Raw genomic sequence first — 22,787 nt, forward strand, 5'->3', positions numbered from 1 at the left:
CATTTTTTTTTTGTGTAAATTCGGAGGTAGACCCAATAAATGAATAAATATATTTAAATAAAAACAAATAGATACAATATTTACATGAATGAAAGGAAAACCTGTGTTACAGAGGCTGCTTGTTTATTTTAAACCTAGAAATCTAGTATAAGAAAATAATGAATTGTGTGTGTGGTGTGTGCGCGCGTGTGTGTGTGTGTGTGTGCGTGTTTGTATGTGTGTGTGCGTGTTTGTATGTGTGTGTGTGTGTGAGCAACATTAGCATAAAGCCTAAAACTTGAAATTTGAAAGGGGTCAGCTGAGAAATGGTTTTGAAAAATGACCCAGCAGTGGATTTAGGAATGCACGTTCTTTGTGCACGGGCCATTTATACATCAGTGGCTAACATTGACCAACCTGCACGTAGTCGGTGGTGCCGCGCGCGGCCAGCAGCTCCAGGTTGAACTTGGAGTTGGTGAAGATCATGGTGAAGAGCTGGTCGATGTTGAACGGGAACTCCTGGTTAAGGATCAGCTTGCCCTCGTGCGACGCCGTGCATTTCTCCTCGTCCTTGTTGCTAACGCACAGTAACTTCTTATTAATCTTATAAATGGGAAAGTGTTTCTTTTTTTTTGGTTTAACATCTATAAAAGCAAATAAGTTTTTGTGTAAGTCAAATTTGTGCCAAACCTCAAGTGCTAGTAATAACACCGCGAAACAAGCCTTTCACGAAGCTCAGAGCGGAACACAGCAATGCAACAATGCTGCTTACCGGCACAAATAAGCATTCAAAGTTCTACTACTACTACTTAACTATCCCTTCCATGCCCCAAGTAAGCCCGATTCTAACTAAGACTGCATGATCACCACCACGTGAGATTTCAGTCAAGGGCTAACTTATAGATCCCTACTAATATTATAAATATTAATGTAAGTTTGTTTGTTACGCTTTCACGCAAAAACTACTTAACCGATCCTCATGAAACTTTGTACACATATTCTTGGAAGTGTTAGAAGTAATAAAGGATACTTTTATCCCGACATTAAGCTCGGTTCCTTTGGGAGAGGGGATGAGTGTTTCATGATTTTACACAATAATTCCGACAAATTATAACCGATTTAAATCATTATTTTGTACTATGGAGGTATATATGATTAATTTTGCCCAAACTGTGATATAGGACAGAACTCCTCAGCGGACAGCAGCAAACCCCTTATTTAAGGCGCTTACTAAATACTTAATATTTTTTTAGAAGTACAACTAAATTAAATGTCACATCAAAAAACAAACGCAGACGAAGTCGTGCGAAACAGCGAGTATAATATAAATAAAAAACAGTCATACTTTTTTAACATTAACACTAACTAACGCTTGACCACAATCACACCTGATGGAAAGTGCAGATGTGGCCTAAGATGGGACGCGCTTGCCTGGAAGATGCCTATTCACTCTTGTTTTATAGATACCCAACCTGGGTAGGAGTTAGGAAACACAGAACTCGCAAGGTCGTTCCAAACCTCGAAGTAGTCTCGAAGAAGTGCGAGTTTTTTTGGACTCACTTGTGGTGTTTGTCCGGCTCGCTCTCGCTGGTGTCCGACATGTCGGTGGGCAGAGTGTCGGCCGCCTCTTCGCGCTCGCGGAACCCCGAGTCGCCGTTCGTGACTGACGAGAATACATTCAAATTAAAATCAATTTTTCTGTATTAAATAAATATATATATATAATAAATATATATATATATATATATATATATATATATATATATATATATATATATATACTACTACGACGATACACACACATCGCCATCTAGCCCCAAAGTAAGCGTAGCTTGTGTTATGGGTACCGAGATAGCTGATGAATAATTTTTTTATGAATATAATTCACATAAATACTTATAATATACAGATAAACATCCAGACACGGAGAAACATTCATGTTCATCACACAAACATTTTCCAGTTGTGGGAATCGAACCCACGGCCTTGGACTCAGAAAGCGGGGTCGGTGCCCACTGCGCCACTCGGCCGTCTACTATTATTATTCTTTATTTAATTTTCTATTGCACCCACCATATATAAAGAAATTGAAATCACTAAAATAAGGAAGTCTATCGTATGTTAAGTCGCGATGCTTCTTCGCCTTGAATGCATTTGTTTAAAGTAGTCCTACTTTAAAAGCACTTTTGAAACATCACATCTGTCTGTTTGTAGTGACTATACCTATTGGAATGTCACACTTGTCACTTGACATGTAAGCACCTCAAATCACTGTTCCGTTTTTAATTTTCTTTTTAAAATAGAGATAATATATAATAATTATATCCCTCAAATCGTTCTCTCCGAGTATAATTCAGTTAATGATAAATTATCGAGAGTCCGTTGAAACGTTTTCAGCTTAAAATCACGCCTATACTTGAATGTTTATTGTTATAATATCAGTGATAACGTTAAAACTGTGATGTAGTGATCTTAAATTATGCAATTATATCATAAAGTTAATCCATTGCTAATTTTATGAGTGTTACAATATTAGTGTTCATCATTCCTATCACGACTTTATTTGTTATCCAACCACCCTCATATAAACGTAAACAACATTGTTCTCTAATTCGTACGAGTTTTTCGTCAAGAGACTTCAATCATTCCATAGCGCAGTTGGATACAACGTGAATTGTGTAGTGAATCCGCGAGTTCGATCCCGACTCTGACGACTTTTTTCCGTGTCTAAATAAATTTAAAATTTATATTGTCTAACTTGGTAAAAAATGACGATCGCTTCAAATGCAAAACTATGTACCGGATGCAAAAATGATCTGCCAAAAAAGAATACCTTAGTTGCTCGACCTGCGGATCTAAGTATGACTGTGAATGTGCAAATATACCTCTAGAACAGTTCGAAAACTTGGACCATCAGCAAAAAAGTATGCCCAGAATGTTGCAGTAAGCGGCCCAAGAAGGGCAATACTAAAACACCTGTTAGAGCGGCTGCCGCCAGTCTGGCAAGCAGCAAGGAAGTGAGCGAACCCATTGATTTGAACGTCACAGTGCGTTGAAAACCTAGTAAGTCGCCAACACCGACGTTGAGCAACACTGAAGCCGTTGGCGTTGGGCAAACCGAAAGTAATCGTAGTAGCTACTTGACGGAAAGTAACCTACGCGACATTTTAAAGCAAAAATTATCCTCAACGATTGCAAAACTGGTCACGGCACAGCTTAACACAATAAATCTCCAAATAACGGGATTCGGCGAATCCATGTCTTTTATCAATGCGCAGTTCGAAGAAATGAAAGCGGTAATGGCAGAAAAATCTGCTATAATCAACCAACTGAACAAGGAAAATGATCAGCTGCGCTCGTCCGTTAAGGACTTAACCAATAGGCTCAATATAGTCGAATCTCATTTGAGAGAATGTAACATCGAAGTAAATGGCATACCTGAACATCGATCAGAAAATTTGGTGAACACTATGCTCCAGTTAGGCCAAGTCGTTAAAAACCCTCTTATCAATGGACGACATTCAGCATGTTACTCGAGTTGCTAAGTTAAACAAAATCTCTGACAAACCTCGTTCTGTCGTCGTTAAGCTACGCACTACAAAAAACCGTGATGCTCTCCTGGCGGCGGTGGCGCAATTCAATAAAAAAAACCCTGCAGAGAAGCAGGGTGAGTTCAGTCAAGCTATTTTAATTAAAAGTTTATTTAATATATTTTTAATATATTTTAATTATATATTTTTTTAATATATTTTAAATTAAGTGAATGTAATGGCCCGTAAATATCCACAGTGCTATACATCTTTTACCAAAATGTCCGAGGACTGAGAACAAAAACTAATGATTTACTTAAGAATATCTATACTGCAGACTACAAAATTATCGAATTGCTTTTCCACTTACTCTTATTTTTAATGGTTCTCTTAATGAGGGCATCTTTCCCGAAAAGTGGAAAAAGGATCAAATCGTGCCAGTCTTTAAAAAGAGTGATCGATCAGACATAAAAAACTACCGCCCTATATCCATTCTGTCATGTTTTTCTAAATTGCTTGAACGTATTATGCACCCCTTGCTTGCTAGGCACTTTAAACATTTTCTAGCAGATACACAGCATGGTTTCACAAGCGGGTTGTCTGTGGAAACAAACTTGGGAAGCTTTACTTCGGATCTTATAGCAGAGGTGGATACAGACTTCAGCAGCGCGTTTGATAAGGTTGACCACCAAATCCTGGTCATCAAATCATATCTGCACCAGAGACCCCAGACTGTAGTTGTAAACGGATTTGAATCAGAGAGGTACATTGCTCGGTCTGGAGTACCACAGGGATACCACTTGGGAACTTTGTTGTTCTTGGCGTTCATAAACGACATCACAATAGTAGTTAAGCACTGCAAATGCTCACTGTTTGCTGATGACTTAAAAATATACAAAACAGCAAAATCGGATGAAGACATAAAGCTCATACAAGAGGACCTAAACCGAATTATTGCACGTCAATAGTATGACTCTCAACCCAAACAAATGTTTTCATGTAAAATACTGTAGAAAAAACACCGCTTGTCTCTAGCTATTCTATTGGAAATGTAGAACTACAAGAGTTGCGAGAAATAAGAGATTTGGGAGTTAATATTGACAGTAAACTTACTTTCAAACCGCACATAAACAACATTGTCAAAAAAGCCGCCCAATTACTCGGCTTCATTAAACGTAACTCAAAGGGGTTCTCCCGCAATACAAAAATGGTTCTGTTTAATGCCCTCGTAAGAAGCAGTCTCGAGTTTTCAAGTGTAATCTGGAATCCTTTATATAACATCCATTCTCAGCGTATTGAGAGTAGGTATACAACGCGCCTTTACTAGACATTTTGCATTCCATGCAACTGGTATATCACATAGACAGCCTTACAGCCATAGACTGGCAGAGTTTAAAATGTTATCTCTAAGCGACAGACGTAAAGTACTTGACATGGGTTTTTGTATAAAATAAAGTGCACTAATTTACTTGAATGGATCTATCTTTCTGTCCCAGGTAGACATCCCCGTTATTGTACAACTCCAACACGAAAAACCTTTCATATACAATCGCTAGGACGCATCTTGGAAAACAAGCTCCGATAGCCCGTATATGTGCTGAATACAACGTAATATCATGATTATTACCTGGCATCGACATATTTCATAACTCTTACCCGGTATTTAAAAAAAAGCTTATCGCTTACCTATCGGTGAGCCCTCCCTTAAGATAGATATTACAGAACACCTATTCCTTCCTATCTTTATGATTATTTTTAGTTTTGGTGTGTTTACATGTCATTATTATTATTAATTTTTGTGAATGTCATGTTCACTTGTTATAGATGTATATAAGGGAATGTGTTAAATATTGTATAGATACATCAACTCAGTTGTGCGCGCGGCCCTATGTGTGGGTAAACCTTGTACATATACAGTGACTTTGTGTGCGTGACAAGAGGTACAGTCGGGTACAAATACAAATACAGTTATTTACGGGTTATATACGGGTTTTTTTTTAAAAAAACAGTTATTTGGTAATTTAATGTTTATTTATTGAACATTATTCTGAATCGCTACTTGAAAAATCAAATGATGAATTTTCGGATTCGCTGCTCTCATCAAGGTTAATTATGAATTCTGACTCCATGTCAAAATGTCTATAGTATTCTTCTTCTTTCTTTTGTACATGTCGACAAGTATTACCCCACATCCCTTCATCAATTTGACTTAAACATTCATTTATGAGTTTCATTATTTCCGTCACATTTTGGTCGACATTACGCGAAGCAATATAATTTTTTAAAATTCCCCACACATTTTCTATGGGGTTTAGTTCAGGATGATATGGTGGCAATCGAAGAACTTTTATGCCATATCGCTGAAGTATGTCATCAATCTTGTAACAGATATAGTTTTCTTTATTTTTTTTAATCAAATCATACAGTTCAATTTTTTTCATATCTTGATTAAAAGCTATATTTTTTTCTGTCAGCCATCTCTGCATTTCTATTTTTTTGGAATTCGAATTTGGGGCTCTGTCATTTTGAACGTTATGGTATGAGGCATTATCAAGCACAACCACAGAGTTAGGTGGAAGATTCGGTACTAGACGTTCTTTTAGCCACTTTTCATAGTTTTCCGCGTTCATGTTAGAATGGTAATCACCAGAAACACTATTTGCTTTGTATGTCAATAGTGCGTTAGGTACGAAACCTTGTTCTGAACCAGCATGCACAATGATAATTCTTTGTCCTTTCGACAGGTTTCTCTTTAAAGGTGGTCCATCTTTATTACCCCATCCTTTGTTTTGAACATGATTAGTTAAGATATAGCTCTCATCTGTATATACGATACACCGATTTTCTTGACGGTATCTGAGTAAATTTTTTAGGTAGGAAAATCGTAGTTTTTGGATGTCATGCCGCTCTATAATAACACGTCTGTTATCCACAGTTTTTCGCCATTTGTATCCCAACTTTAACAAAGCTGTACGCAGAGTCGAAATACTTCCATCATAGTTAAGTTTATCTTGAAATATTCCTTTCAACTTTAGCAAGGTAGGTAACTCACGATGTTCTAAATGGTAATTTTGAATAGTGGAACGTATAACATCAACGTTAAAGTTGTCTAATTCTAACTTCTTTAAACGTTTTTTACGGTCTTTATGCGGAGATTTAAACTTAGAGTCAGATTCTTTTCCTTCAGCCAATATATTAGTAACTGTTCTCTCTGATACCCCCACTGCCATTGCTGTTCTTTTCCGTACGCTATTTAAATGTTCACTTAGTTTCGATATTAAAATTGGACTTGCACTGCAAACTGGATCACTTACTAGTTCCAATATATCTCTCGCATCTATTTTCAGAAATTCGTATACCTTAGCAATGGTTTCTCGAGTCTAAAACAATAATACGTAAACGTCAACAAGGATATATTTTTTCGTATATAGAATCATAATAAATACCTATTCATTACATCTAAATTTAAAAATAAAAAATATTTACCTGACTCCTTAAACATTTTTTCCGTGAAGAACTAGACATTTTCGTAAACGACTGTACCCGTAAGAAAAAGCGATAGGAACACGTCTTGCTCGAACGACGACTGCCGCGTCACTGCCACACGAATGAAAGTTGTATATTTACAAGCGCACGCACACATAGGGCCGCGCGCACAACTGAGTTGAAGTATCTATACAAGTTTATTACTGTATATGGTAAATATGTATATTGTTAGTGTCCTTAACAAATTAATAAATAAATAAACTATACCACGGGTTCGGAAGGCAGATTCTACAGAAACGAAATACAGTAGATATTTTTTATTACTACAATTACTATCTCTTTAATTATAAATATAGTGCAATACAATAACACAACGGGCGACGGTTTTTGTTTGCTCAGTTGTATACTGAGGCTACCTGGAAATAATTTTTGGCCAATTTGCCAGCCATAATTTAAATAATACCTTTGGTGAGTTAACTTCTTGGCGGTGTTTCGGAGTAAAAGGTCATTCAATTTTTAAATTACACAACATATATATGATAACTATGATATTTATTTGCCCGCTTAGTATTCGACAGATAAATTGATGAATTTTCATACAAATTTTGGCGGCCACAGCTTGCATGTATTTTTCATAAGGCTGAGTTTGCCGCCATTTGCCTTATTGTTAAATGATAAAGTTGGAATAATTCATTTAAAGGACTTGTAATAGTATATCTGTCTTTACCTTAATATTATAAATGCGACAGTGCGTTTGTTTGTTTGTCTTTACCCCACACACGAACTAAACAAACAATCGACTTGATTTTTGAAAAAGTTTTAGTTGAAAGGACGGAGAGTGAAAAACGCTACTTTTGGTCCTGGAATCAAATTCCCGAGGGTGATTTTCCGGAATGTTCGTTTTTTATACCAAATATCGTACAAATAAACCAAACGATTCATTCACCGCGGGGCGCAGCTAGTCCTTACTAATGTAATACATAGGGGTGTTTATTTATCCTTCCTTAACGCCTTAACTAAGCAACCAATCAACATGATTTTTGGCATAGAGTTAGTAGAAAGGCCGCAGAGTAAAACGGGCTAACTAAAACCCAGGAGAAAAAACGGTTCTCACGGGACTTGTAACAAAAGTAAGACCTAGTAGACTTCAAATATTAAAAAAAAGTTAGAAAAAGAGCTCACTCAGTGGCGGCGTGGTGTTGTTGCGGCTGACCGAGCGGTACTCCCCTCCACCGCCGCCGCCTCCCCCAGCCTCCATGGACGAAGAGTCCACCGCCTCCTGGGGGCACACACAAGAATATTAAATCAAAACGTCATCATTTTAAATCCATAACGGAACCAATACTGTGGCCCGTCTCGGCTCAGACCACGGCTCAAACCTTTGTCATTCTGAGAGCAACAGAATAGATTATTATAATAGTTTAAGTTTAACTTAATTGTTTATAAATTTTATATTAAAATCTACTTTTATATATTATTTATGTCACATATTTTATATTTATATATTACGTATATTTATTTAAATTATAACTAAATACAAATATATTGTATATATTTGTATCATTAAAGTTTGGTATTTATGTATATATTACAACACTCTTGGCACTTTCGTTTTCTTGCTGTAATTGATGTCTACAAAGGTTGTATGTAAGAGATTGCTCACAAAAATAAGACCGCCTTTGCATATCTATATGGTTAACTGTAAACTCCTTACTGTTTTACTGTTTCTTTTCCAGTATATTATACGTGCAATAAAGTGTTTCTTCCTCTTCATTTAGTAGCACTCAGATTCTTTAAAAAAACTGAGCGAGATTGAATGATATTTCATTCGCACACATATATTTAAAACCCACTCACCATATTCGTAAACGCCTCAGAGAACAAACTAATCATTTGAAAACACTGCTGACTTTACTCCATAACACTATACATATGCACATAAAAACACAGAACGGAAAACAATATAATTTCTAACAGAACTATATTAATATTAGGGCTATCTACTTTAACTTTAAATAAATTTAAATTTGAGATTATGACAGAAGCGTGGTTATAAAGAAAGTACTCTTAACGTCATAGTTCAGCGAGCTACGAAGTTTAAGTGACAATAACCCGGAGAACTATTGGACGTTTGGGGCATTATTGAGCACCGAAAATCATTAGTAAACCTTATTAAGACAGAATACATTAAGCTGTTTTTTTTATTCCACTACATGTTAGCCCTTGACGGATGATTCAGTCTAAAGTGGTAGCGGGCTAATGGGTAACGCGGTATCGTATCGGAACGGCTAAATACCTGGAAACGTCTTTCGGTAGGGTGGTAACTAGCCACAGCCCAAGCCTCCGATACCAGACAAGAGAAAATGCAGAAATTATAAAATACTATATAGCCCTTATCGTGGATCGAATGCAAGTGGCACATGACAGTGGAGTTTGGAAGTTTTGGATAGAAGCAGTTTCCTTTGCAGAATTCCATTATATAGAATGGTATATTTAGCTACATTTGTAAGACTATCCTACTAATATTATAAACGCGAAAGTTTGTAACGATAGATGGATGGCTGGATGTTTGTTACTCCTTCACGCAAAAAATACTAAACCAATTTGAATGAATTTTAAAATAAAGATAGATTATACCCTGGATTAACACATTAGCTGCTTTTAATCCCGGAAATATGAACGGTTCCCGCAGGATTTATGAAAAACCAAAAAACCGCGTACGAAGCCGCGGACAACCGCTGGTAATACATAATTGCTAAAAACTGGATCAAAGATTGAAGAAATTATAAATTGCACCGTGCACATTCACCTGATTTTCGAGTTTAAAAAAAGAAAATAGCTAACGACGAGATATGTATCACATATTCCTAACTGAAAAGAGAGCTTATGAACGCTGAAATAAATAGTCTTTACATTAAAAATTGTAGTAGCAGAAATTTGCTAACCCTAGTCCCAGCAACTAATTAGTGGTCTAACGGTAATTATGTAGCGCGCAATACAACGTTTGTATGGAAAAAGTAAAGCCTTCTTGAATAAATATTTCATCATCATCAGCCAATGTGCATCCACTGCTGGACATAGGCCTCTTTCACGCAGCGCCAACTCTTCCTATTTTCAGATTTCCTCATCTAGTTTCCACATTTCGGTGGTCGCGCCACCTATTCGGGGAGCACCCGACACTCTGTTTACGGACATGCGGTCTGCAATCCAGGACCTTTGGCGTCATCGTCCATCGGTCCTCCGACAAACGTGACCAGCCCACTGCCACTTTAGTGTGCTAGCCCTCGGGGCTATGTCAGTTACCTTCGTTCTTTGGCGAATCAAGTAGTCACGGATCTTATCCCTCAAAGAAATTTCTAGCATAGCTCTTTCCATAGCACGCTGGGCGACTTGACTGAAGTGTCCAAGTTTCGGTACCGTAAGTCACGACTGATCTAATATTTTATAAAACTGGGACTACTTATTTAAAATCGGACGAGTCGTTCTTGAGATTAACGCATTCAAAACTACCATCATATCAACCAAACAGCTTTTGCCCGCGGCTTTGTACGCGGTTTTTGTGACATGAATCCTGCGGGAATCGTACATTTTCCCGGGATAAAAAGCAGCATTTGTGTTAATCCAAGGTATAATTCCAAAATTCTGTCAAATTGGTTCAGTATGTTTTTCTTGAAATAGTAACAAACAAACATCCATACATCCATCCATCCATACCAACTTTCGCATTTGTATTATTATATATTTTCTTTATTGAATACTATTTCTTCTGGAGTAAGAAATCCTCAACGAACAAGTATGACTCGCTATTGGCTATGGCTTGTTGAGATTGAGACGAATAAAATTTACATATTAACTTATCAGCTTTTTAATATTAGCATAGTATAGTAGCTTCTAATTCTAAATGGACTTCGACAATCTGAATAAATAAAAAAATGTTATTATCTGCTAATGGACTCAAGATAACTAATAACATTACTGATTGAGTTCATTAAAACCAATTGTTTGATAGTGATTAAGTTTGTCAAACCAGTAAAAACACACACGAGTATAAATCATCATCATATCAACCCATTAACGGCCCACTACCATAGTATTAATGTATCTTAGTATATTATTAATCTATAATATTTCGACTTCTTCAAATAACCATTCGACTGCTTCCTAAGATAACGCATAACTAAGTTTGCTTGTAAAGGGAAATGATATCTAGGAAAAACGATGCTGGTTGAAAATATGGTTTTATTTTTTCTGTAAAAGTTTTATAAACCACTATTAACCCCGTAAAAACCTTATTTAAATATTATATATTTAATATTAATAATAATATTGTTGACGTTTTATTTTAGAATTATAAAACTCATTTAACTGGACGTCAAGGTCTGTCAAAAACCTGTTATATTTAAGTAATACTGCTTCTATGAGATGGTAGTAACCCCCAGCAGGGCTAGCACTGGCAGGAGACAAATATTATATTCCCTGACAAGGGATATAATTAACGTGTCCATCTGGACGAGAATATGGAGTAAGAGAAATTTACCCCCGTTTATTATTACACATAATAATTTTCTATCACTTATTCTTTTTCATGTTTTTTTTTAATTCTTCACAATGCTTAAAAATAAAATAAAAGACACTGTTAAAAATTTATAAAAAAAAAAAAAGAAATCCCCCTTCGCTTTCGGGGCTTTTGAATGCCCAAGCAACCGGCGGTCAGGGCTCCAGAGTGAGGAACCTCCTCACAATTCGCGCCGTTTCAAGGACTGCCTTCTGTAATCGTTAAAGGTAGATTGGAAGCAGCCAGCCTCGCTCTCATCTCCCGCAAGATAGCAAAATGGTTGTAAATGTTGATGTTGGAAAAGAGCAACTACTGAGTTTCTTGCCGGCTCTTCTCGGTAGAATCTGCTTTCCGAACGAGTGGTAGAGTCACTACAAACATACATACTTGACGTTTCAAAAGTGCTTATGTGCCTACTTGAAATAAATGAATAAAAAAAAAACCGACCCTTAATCCAACAACCAAGCGAAAGAACATTTGTATATAATTATTTCCACTTGTGCGCCAGTGCTCTGAGAGTTTATTTAGCTGTGATTAGTAATTGTTTCTGGCCCATGCTTAACGTGCAGGACACTTAACAGATGAAAAAGAAACCTGACGAATCCGTTTGTATTTGGAAGTCGTCTTAAAAACATGAAAAGTTTCTAAACAAAACGCATACCTTTCTCAATATCCGTAACCTCACCATTCCATTAGCAAACAAACACTATCTACTGCGGGCGTGTATCAGCTGCCACCATTATCGAAGATACGAGTCGAGTATTTTTATCTATATCTTATTTTATCTATTACACGCCGCTAATCAAATATTGTTTAACATTGTGTTGGTGTGTGTTTCTGCAAATTTGTAAAAGATAGCGTTGTTTGAAACTGATTTCCTATTTAATTTGGCACATTTAATTGTTTTTTGCGAAACTATGCATTGTTTTATTTTTGATGTTTATTATTCTAATTGATTTATTGTGAGAATATATATGGTTTTTAATATATAACTAGCGTACCCAGCCCGCTTCACCGGGCTAGATTTAACTTTATTTTATTTAAACAATAAACTTCGATCATTACATTTTTAATTTATTTCTCATTTATTTCTCTCCGTATTAATTCTCTTCTCGAGCGGGTGAAGATCATTATCTACACCCATGTACACCCAACAATAGAATATCATCATAGTAAATAAAAGCTGTATTTGAAAGTTCAAAAATAGGAGTGCTCTGATCGTCACCAAACTTTACACGATTACTCGCCAGGTATTGACCTGAAGATTCCCTGAAAGTTTCATTGAAATCGGTCCAGCCGTTTCGGAGCCTATACGGAACATACCCACACACTTTCTCTTTTATATATATAGAAGATAGATAGATAGATAGTGAGTATAGTACAGTTTAGTACAGTTTTTTTTATTATAGTTTTATATAGTTATAAGTACTAAAATTAAACTAAATAAAATCTAAAACGTCTTCAAAACTTCACTTCACTGCAGCGAGGCATAGTGCCTAAAATGCTAGCGGCATTGGCTGTAGATAAAGGTGGCCTAACGTCGAAATATTACAGCAGTATTTTCACACTCTGATATTTGAAAGGTGCTGTCAGTTGAAGCGCGACAAAACACTGCGTAACTATTACGACGGCATATCATATTTATTAATGACACTCATAGTAAATAATAATTTATATGTGTAAAGAAAACTGCTTTTCTCGAGTTCGCATAAACGAACCTTCTCTAAAGACACCACTGATGGCTTTGTTTGACATGTAGTGGAATAAAAAAAAATTCCTTACAATATTCTGTGCTAACCCACCCCCGAGTGTGTTCAAGTGAAGGCTAAAGCGGCACTATCTGGCTTCTCTATATAATTGTAAAGAAAGTGGAGTTTCATTATTCTATAATGTGTGACTTATAATGTTCATAACGGAATAATTCAAAAACTATTTGTGAATTGACTTAAAAATAAACTTTAAATGTCGTTTCTTTGTTGTTACAGGTAGGAGTGTTTTTACATATTTTTGAGTGTTTTTGACGGCCGGTTGGTGCAGTGGGCAGCGACCCTGCTTTCTGAGTCCAAGGCCGTGGGTTCGATTCCCACAACTGGAAAATGCTTGTGTGATGAACATGAATGTTTTTCAGTGTCTGGGTGTTTATCTGTATATTCTAAGTATTTATTTATACTATTCATAAAAATATTCATCAGTTATCTTAGTACCCAGAACACAAGCTACGCTTACTTTGGGACTAGATGACGATGTGTGTATTGTCGTAGTATATTTATTTATTCATATACAAACCTCTGAAGCTTCGAGTATAGACGAGCCGTCAACAGGTAGGCACTCGGCAGCGTCCGGAGCACCACTCTCCTCGTCGGAATCGAACCCCAACTCTTCACCGTAGCACGTATGAACCTGCGGCGCATCATGATACATATTTATATGATCTGTGTTCAGTTCAGTTTAGGCTATAGTTACAGCACTTACGAACGTCATACATTGTTTGTTTCATAAATATAATAATAACACTTATATTATGTGAAAAAAAAAGTGTGTGTACTTATGTACGCGCGTTAGAAGTTATACTTACAAGATATAAAAGTTTTCAAAAATTTAATCTTTCCCTTTTCTACGGTTGTAGAATAAACGACACCAGCAATAGAAAAAAGGTATTTAATTCATTGAAAGTTTTATTATACTATCTAGTTAAATAAAGTTTATTTCAATATCACAAAAAGTATTTATACATAATCACTGACGTAGGTCGGTGTACATAATTAAAGAAATGGATGTAATAAACATTATTAAATTTGGAATACTAATAGACTCATTACAGGACAACCAAGTTTTCCTCAAAATTAATATTTGAGATTTTTGCACAATTGAATCAATTAAATCACCGGAATGAGCCAACTGTCAAACCTTATCGCTAACTTCAGGGTGTCGGTTTTTCGTGACGGTGTGCGCGCATTGTTAAAATTACCTCTCATAATTTTTCCCTAACGCGCCAAAAGAAGTATAACTTCAAAAAACAATGTTCAATAATTAATAAAATTAAAATAAAGTGAAGTTTATATGTCATTATGTAGTTATGATCCTATTTAATATCCCAGCTCGCACCTCTAACTTCTCTAAGTTATGTGCGTTTAAAGTAATTAAAATATCACTTCCTTCAACGGTGAAGGTAAAAATATAGAGGAAACCTGAATGCTTGAGAGGTTCTCAAAAGTGCGTGGAGTCCACCAATCCACACTAGGCAAGCGTAGTGGACTACCGTACCGAGTCTCATGATTATCTAAGTTTTTTTTTTTTTTTATCTTTATTTATTTGGGCTATTTTCTAAGTTAGAGACATTTAAATTATGAAGGTAGGTTCCTTTGAGCGTATTTGTTCCACTAAGAAAGATTCGCTAATGTATATCCCTAAAGCTTCACTCATTATAAATATTAGTATATTTTGAAATAAAATAAGAAGTTCAACGTTTCAGTTTAACTTCTTACGCGGTAATGCGATATTTCTTTGAAGAGAATCGAGATTGGAATTTCAAGGACGCGTCAAGGTCACATTTGTTACACGAAAGAGAAGAAAAAGAGCTTTAAATTGTGTATTTAATATTAATCGCGCATGCGCAGTTATTATTTTAAAAAATAATTAAATATTTACTACTTTCTTTTTGCATCACACTTTTAAACATCGGCTAAATAAACTTTCATTATTAAAATTAACAAAAATTACATACGGTTAAAAAAAAATAGCACTTGTATACCGTTTGTAAGATCTTCACACACTGACTGATTCACGCCAGTCTTGATCCCAAATTCACGTACTAACGACACCTAAATGTGTCGTTAGTACGTGGCGTACAACGAGTCAAGAAATAGCAACAGTTTCGCGTACAACTAAACTAAAAAATTAAGCTTTTTTTTAGTTATTTTTTTTTATAATTTTTATTAGTGTTTTTACCTACACTTGGAGGAATTATCAATTTTATAAATTTAAATGCATATAAAAATTTTCGGAACCGACACGATTTCAATCTGCGAAACTCTCTGGCAGTCGCGGCCTGACCGCTTTCTCCAATAAAGCTACGGCTCTCCTACCGCCGATGCCGAAATTAGTATATGCCTTTCACATCAGTCTTATAGTTACCGTAACGTCATCTAGTCGTTCCATTTTCTATCTACGTTTTCAAAGATCCATATTACAATGAGACACGTTGGAAACAAGAGATGACACATTGCTTTTTTATAATTTTTATTAGTGTTTTACCTACACTTGGAACAATTATCAATTTCATAAATTTTAACATGCATATGAACATTTTAAATTTATAAAATTGATAATTTTTTTTTGTTATCTGTGAATCTTAGTAGTAGTAGTATTAGAGCTTATTGACAGAGCACGTCTGGGGAAGTACCACCGCCATGCTTATTTCAGGCGCTAAGAAGCATTGCCACATTGCTGTGAGCGTGCCCATGTATTTTTTTCATTGCTCAAATTAGAGTAAAACAACTAACGACAACTAGGTAACTCACCTCGTCTCAAACCTTACCGAGTTTATGTGACTAGGTATAGATAAGTGTTTTTTTTTTTTTAATCTAAGTCGTAATCACAACCTTACCAGTAGTCAGTACATAACATAGCATGTGTATGATTACAGGCACATCAGTGTGCTCTGCCAAGTGTTGCTCTGTACATATGCGATGGTTCTCCACTTACCATCAGGTAGCCCATCTGCTTCCATCAATTATTAATAATAAAATGAAAACTCTTGAAAAAAAACAGCAGTAAAATACACTACTGTACTGTTTTCACATGTTAAAAATACGCTAACGCTGAAAAACATTTATGTTCATCACACAAACATTTTGCAGTTGTGGGAATCGAACCCACGGCCTTGGACTCAGAAAGCCACCCTGGCTGCCCACTGCGCCAGTCGGCCGTCAATTTGAATTAATTTTGATTTATATCTCTCAGAAAATTTCGGCTACCTATCGATAACGATTCTAATTCACGATGCATACGTAAGTAATTAAGTACATAAAGGATGTTTTTTTAAAGAGAACCTCCAAATTTGTATATGGCTTTAAAATGAGTACGCTCGTAGCTCCGTGTCGCAAGTGATTTGGCCGATTTAGAATTTCTAATGCGGCCGCGTGGCCGACATCCCAGCCCCACTCTCCCGCGGGAATATGCGCATAACTTGTACACCATCGATGCATTAACATAAACGATGGTGGCGAGGTGTTTTACGGGAGACAGAATTTGTATAGAATAAATTGCTATTTCATCATCATATATTTTACCTTCTCAGTTTGATAAACGAACGTTAAATTTAGTTATGATTTAATGAGAGTAGCGCACAACTGGAAGCAGTGACGGGAGCTAGAGGAGGCCTTTGCGAACAGGCAATCCGAAACGCGTGACGTAATAAATTAATAATTAAAGTATGTCCATAATTTTAATTAAAAACCTCACCTTCATAATATTAATGTTTATTAAATTTAAAAGTATTAAAATGTTTATTAGTATGTTAGAAATCACGTTCTGGAAATAATAAACTTTACTAAAAATTATAATAATATTACCTTTATTATAATTTTTAGTATCGTTCTGTTTAGAGCGAAAAATTCTGACTGTATATAAGTTTACCGTAGAGCGCAAAAAAAATTTGTTAAGGTTTTCGCTTTCTGGTCTATTGTTAATAATTTAAGATTTCCAGTTTAAATCAAAAAGTACAGCAATAGTAGTTTTTACTCCGCCGGAAATAATAATCGAGGCACTAATCGCGAGTGAATAACCTGTTTCGACCTGCGAAACTTTCATACAGTGGAAAAACAGCAGAAAACGGTCAGTTATTTTCTGAGAACGTATTTAAAAGCTTATCTTACGAATATGTTTTCCCCCGGAAGTGTGATGAATATATCGTACGAAAAGTGTACATTAAAATCTCGGCTTTCTTAGCGGCCCTAATACGGCCTCGGGTGTAAAACGCAATGTAACCAACGTAGGTATACATAGTCTCGATATCCTGTTCAAAGGTCTATATTACAGAGACACTTTTGAAACAAGAGAAATTTGTCATGCTTTTTTATATATATATTTTTTTATATAATTTTTCCCATATTTTTATTTTTGTGTTTCTTCCTACAATTACGTGGTTTAGTAATATAATGGTTAAAAGGACATTTGATGTTTTAATATTGGCAATAAGCTAACTGTTTCGGAATCTTTTAAAGATGATTTAAAGGATGGGAGAAGATGAAGTTAAAAAATAAGTTCAAGAAGCCACGCACCCACTGCCAGATCTCCTGGCTGGACATGGGCTGGTCCATGAGCGCGTTCTGCCAGATGCGGAACAGCATCAGGTAGGCCTTGTCGCGCCCCGAGAACGATGTCAGGAAGCTCTTCTCGCTCACCGTGCACACCAGGATCGCGTTGGGGATCACCTGCACCAACACCCGGTATTGCATAACACATACAATTAATATTTAAAAAAACTACTAGTCAATGCCTTTCATTTAATACCCATATCAAGGGAGTGCTATGAGTACGAAAAAGAGGCGAAGAAAATAAACACTCGCACACGCACTCACGCACGCGCACGCACTTATTCAATTAACGTTTTTTAACACGTTCGCGTGAGTAACCTTGAGGCTGATATGCACTGCTGCGCACCATTATCCCAAACAAAATTTAGCAACGTCTAAATACGGCCCACCGAAATATGCAAGAAAAAAATACATAGCGGCAGTGTAAACTACAAGAATTTTATCTATTACGGCCCAAAAAAGGCGTGCCACAGGAATTTGTTCTTATAACAGACGTTCTAAGGTCTTTCACCGTTATAGGTCACTTTTACTAAGAAGGCCGCCTGCGCGCTCTAGCACCCTAAGGTTATATAGCTAATATTTAAGCATTTTAACTAAAGTAAATAAAATGAATTCTAAATAGAGAAATAGTAGCAGTTGGCTCTTGGTTGGATGGCGAAAGTTTTTCAGTAAAACTAGATTTGGGAGATCAATCACTGTGAAATAATTAGACAAGTATTTGAAAATCTAGTAAATTAAAATTAACTGTGAGAAACTGCTTTATTTTATTAATTTATTCAATAGCTAAATATTTCCTCTGACTATAAATTATGCGCTAAAAATCATAGATAATGGTGAATATGTAAACTGCCTCTTAGGTTCATTCAATACACAAAAATACTAGATATTTAATAGTTTGTACATACCAAAGCAGTTTTCTCCTTAGTGATGGCGGTGACATCCTTCCACTGGAGCATGAGGTTGGTCTCCCAGCCGAAGATGTTCGCGTAGAAGCAGAGGTAGTTCTGCGACGCGTACAGGCGCCCGTGTGCCAGGATGTCCCGCTGGAGCGCGCACGAGTAATCTGCACACGTCAAACACTTCCATTTTTGTGAAGACGTTCCTTCCAAAACTCACGTTCACACAATTACATACTATAAAAAACGCGTCTGTACTTATGTACACTCGTTAGAAGTTATACTTCCTTGGCATAACAAGATGAAAATCTTTTCAAAAATGTTGCTATCTTACGCCTTACTCTACGTTTTAAGACAAAACGACACTAACAATAGAAAAAAGGTATTTAATACACTGAAAGTTTTATTGTAACGCATTATCTAGTTATTTCAGTATCGGACAACCAAGTTTCACTGAACCATTTAGTCACCGGAATGAGCCCGCAAACTTTGACAACTGAAAGTTGGGAACTTCAGGGTGTCGGTTTTTTGTGACGGTGTGCGCGCGCACTGTACAAAGTGAGCTGGCAGATGAATGTATTCCCCTCTCACTTGGTTTTGCGACTACCTTCGTAGAGTTAAAATCGTGTACCATGTGCGCGCGAGTTTTTCAAAACGCCGTTAAAGAAGTATAACTTCTAAAAGTTGCTCCCGCTGTTTGTTACATTTTTTACACGCTTTTTATTAGCTCACCTGTATGTTTTTTTGTATGTTTGTAACAGACTCCTTAGAACTTGATTTTGACCCTTTTCAAACGGTCTGATTTCGTTCAAACTTTTTAGATATATCGAGGACCGATAACAATACGGTAAATAAATAAAAGTATTAAAATTTTTGATTTCCAAAATAAGGTTTTTGTTTATTTATATAATTATCATCTATAGTCCGGAATGATGTTAATTTTAATTTTCAACCATTATCTTAATCCGATATCTTCAATATTAATAAATTTGATGGTTAATGGTATAACGATTAATTTTGCTCGAATAAAAGAAAAACTAAAAAGACTGGCAAAGTTATTTTACTAGGCGGCCCCCACAACAATGTATCATTTACCATGTAAGAAACAAAATAAACAATTTTTATTTATAAAAGGTTGTAGTATCTTCATCTATTCTTTTTGGTGTACGGATTGCTGAGATTTTCGCGCTTATAATTTTTGCACGAAACTCTTTAACGCTTAATGAAATGGACGGGAGTTAAAACTTTACTTTCACTTAACCAAATAACACTATGGAAACCAAGGTTGCAGAGTTTGTTGTGGGCTTCTTCTGAGATTAAGACGCGTTAAGCACCCACGTAACTTTAACTTTTAATTTGATAAATAAAATTACCGTGCCGTGCGGCGACGGCAGATCAGAAAACATTTATCACCACCCCTCCCCTTCCCGTAATTTCTTCGTACGAGGCGACTAAGGGAAAATAAAGGAGAACGGGCAGCCGCGTCCTCTGTACTAAAATCTACTGCGATCACGAACCCGTCTGATTATGCGCAAAAAATCGAATTATCACCATCACAACACAAAATTATAAAAATATTCATATTCAATTCAAGAGAGCATGGAAAAATTTGCGTACGAGTATAAAGATTTTTCTGAACCACAATAGAAGAGTTTCAAAAGACAAATGATAGCAGTAAATAGAAATACGGCAAATCTAGTCCGCGCGTATGTTATGACTGGGACTTAAATAGCTCCAACAGCTAGTACTGTATCTTTATTACTAACATGGCGGTCGTATGGCTTCCCATCTCTAATCTGAATACATAATCTCTTGTCTCTAGAAAAGGCAGCGACAATGTTTGTTACGAAGTGTTATCGGTTGGTGATTTGAATATCCTACAAACATTACGGCTTCTCACAAATAGTAGTGGAAGTCAAAGTCAAATATTTCATTGTTCGAATAGGCACATAGATGGCACTTTTGATACGTACATTACCTGTAAAATATGACAGAAGTGATTTGATGGCGATAACTAAATTCGACAACTTAAAACTAAAGCTACAAGGGTTCTAAACGCCCCTGGTCTAAGAAGAAGCCCACAACAATCTTAGTGGATTGTTTATTTTTGTTATCATCATCTTACATTGTCACTTAAAACTTTTTAAGAAGCAACCTGGTTAGAGCAATAATTGACACCCAAGCATTTTTATCGTTGACGTAGTTCTTAATACTATAATAGGACTTTTCTATGAGTTTAATACAAACTTTGAATTTTTTAAGAGACATCTCCAAGATGGTAGTTTATTGTAAAATTATATACAATTGCCTTAAAATGAATTACTTATTTTATGTAGTCTAGTATTTACTGCTAGTTTATTTTTGCTTCTAATGTTTAAATTATTGCAGTCACATTTTCTCTGAAGTCAGATATATTTTTGTGTACATATATTAAATTTTCGATTATGTATTGGCTAAAGACTGTTTTTATCTTAACATCTTTGCATTTATCTCTCAATGACTCTCTCGGACCCATTTAATAGATCGCACGAACAGGCCTCTCACGAATAGTGCCAATATCAGCATCATTACCCCACAGTATCATTCCATATGACATAATCTGTGAGAGTAACTAAAATAGACTAGCCTAGCAGTTTCTATGTGCGTCATGTGGCGTGTATCTTTTAAGATTTATTCAGAGCTTTTGAAAGAGCTCATCCAGGGTAATATTACCGCCGTGCTTATTGGTGCCATCAAGTGCCATGTTTAAATTCTTTATTGAACACTATAGAATAAGGTTCAAATGCGATCTTATTGATATGCGGCATTTTCTTCCGGTTTACCTGGTGTTCTTATGTTTATAGGCGATAGTTTCCCACTTACAGCTTGGTCCGTGAATTATTACTGCGAAATAAAATCCCAGAAGATTCTTCTTCAATGGAAGTCTTCACAGGCACTCGTGAAGCGTTCATACATATCAGTTTTCATAATTGTGAGGTGATGGTGACAAATTCGTTGGCCAACTTATGACTAAAGCTACGAAGGTTTTAAACTCGCCCTGGTATGGGAAGAGGCCACAAAAAACTTCGCGGTATTTTTTCTAACAGTCAATTAATATTTAGCTATGAAGTTAGCGCAATTCACACCCAAACTTTTTTATCATTTAAGTAATCCTTACTATTATAATAGGATTTCTCTAAAAGTTAACGTTTTATTTAAACTTTGAACTGGTTGAGAGAAATCTCAAATATTTTATTCTTAAATCTAATATTCCTAGTGTGACAGTGCATTTTCTTTTCAATTACATTTTCGAATATGTACTGACTATGCACCGTCATTATTTTAACTTCTTTAAATTTATCCCTTAATGACTCTCTTTGGCCCATTTTATATATTGCACGAACAGCCCTTTTCTGCAGGACGAAAATAGAATCAATATCAGCAGCATTAACCCATAATAAAATACCGTAGGGCATAAAGCTGTAAAATAACGTTTATGTTACCATGTTAATCGTCTTTTCAATTTTTGAAGTTGAAAAGACGGAGATTAACATGGGCTACTTTTTATCCCAGAACAAACGGTTCCACGGGATTTGTAAAACGCGGACGAAGAAATAGGACAACAGCTAGTGGGTAATTTTTATACCCCAAAAGGGGAGCGGACCTGGTTATGATAATCCACAAATTCCCGCACCTACCGACAATGAGGCGCTCGTCGTCGGGCAGCTCCTTGAACAGGCGTCGGAAGTCCTCGCATTTGCTCTTGTACGTGGGGTACAGCGAGTTGTACCAGCTCTTCTTCTTCACGCGCACCGCACCCGCGCCTTCGCCGCCCCGCGCGGAGTTCGGTGATGCTATCTACAAACAAAGAAACAAAATGTTTTATAACTTGATTGTATACTCATTGAGAGTACCGGCAGGCAAGCAAAGCCTAGGTGTTAGGTGCAAAGGAGGAACTCCACATTGCCCACACTACATTCGTTGCCCGGCCGGTCGAGTTGACTATCAGTCACTAAGTAGGTACTTATTTCAAATATATCAATTT

General features: G+C 36.2%; 2 protein-coding genes across 3 annotated transcripts in view; both read right to left on the reverse strand.

Annotated features, from left to right (window-relative positions):
• LOC120629703 (protein Aster-B-like) overlaps positions 1–22,787 on the reverse strand; it is a 53,068-nt gene that overhangs the window by 8,723 nt on the left and 21,558 nt on the right. For both annotated transcript variants that reach the window (XM_039898690.1, XM_039898691.1), the window contains exons 5-11: positions 22,441–22,600; positions 18,773–18,930; positions 17,832–17,984; positions 13,837–13,950; positions 8,178–8,274; positions 1,540–1,642; positions 397–556 (exon numbers count right to left, since the gene is read on the reverse strand). In XM_039898690.1, the coding sequence (XP_039754624.1) occupies positions 397–556; positions 1,540–1,642; positions 8,178–8,274; positions 13,837–13,950; positions 17,832–17,984; positions 18,773–18,930; positions 22,441–22,600 (945 nt within the window). The remainder of the gene's footprint in view (positions 1–396; positions 557–1,539; positions 1,643–8,177; positions 8,275–13,836; positions 13,951–17,831; positions 17,985–18,772; positions 18,931–22,440; positions 22,601–22,787) is intronic.
• LOC120629704 lies at positions 5,518–7,181 on the reverse strand. Its single transcript, XM_039898692.1, has 2 exons — positions 6,996–7,181; positions 5,518–6,889 (listed from the first exon to the last, which is right to left on the reverse strand). The coding sequence occupies exons 1-2, from the start codon at positions 7,032–7,034 to the stop codon at positions 5,552–5,554; spliced, it is 1,377 nt and encodes a 458-aa protein (XP_039754626.1). The 5' UTR covers positions 7,035–7,181; the 3' UTR covers positions 5,518–5,551.

The sequence above is a fragment of the Pararge aegeria genome, chromosome 15 (assembly GCF_905163445.1).
Source record: "Pararge aegeria chromosome 15, ilParAegt1.1, whole genome shotgun sequence".
Taxonomy (NCBI): Eukaryota; Metazoa; Arthropoda; class Insecta; order Lepidoptera; family Nymphalidae; genus Pararge; species Pararge aegeria.

Excerpts from the sequence above, each read along its gene's own strand:
- LOC120629704 (XM_039898692.1), bottom strand. The coding sequence starts at position 7,034 with ATGTCTAGTTCTTCACGGAAAAAATGTTTAAGGAGTCAG. Across the intron at positions 6,890-6,995 it reads AAAAATGTTTAAGGAGTCAG|ACTCGAGAAACCATTGCTAA; the intron begins GTAAATATTTTT and ends TTATTGTTTTAG.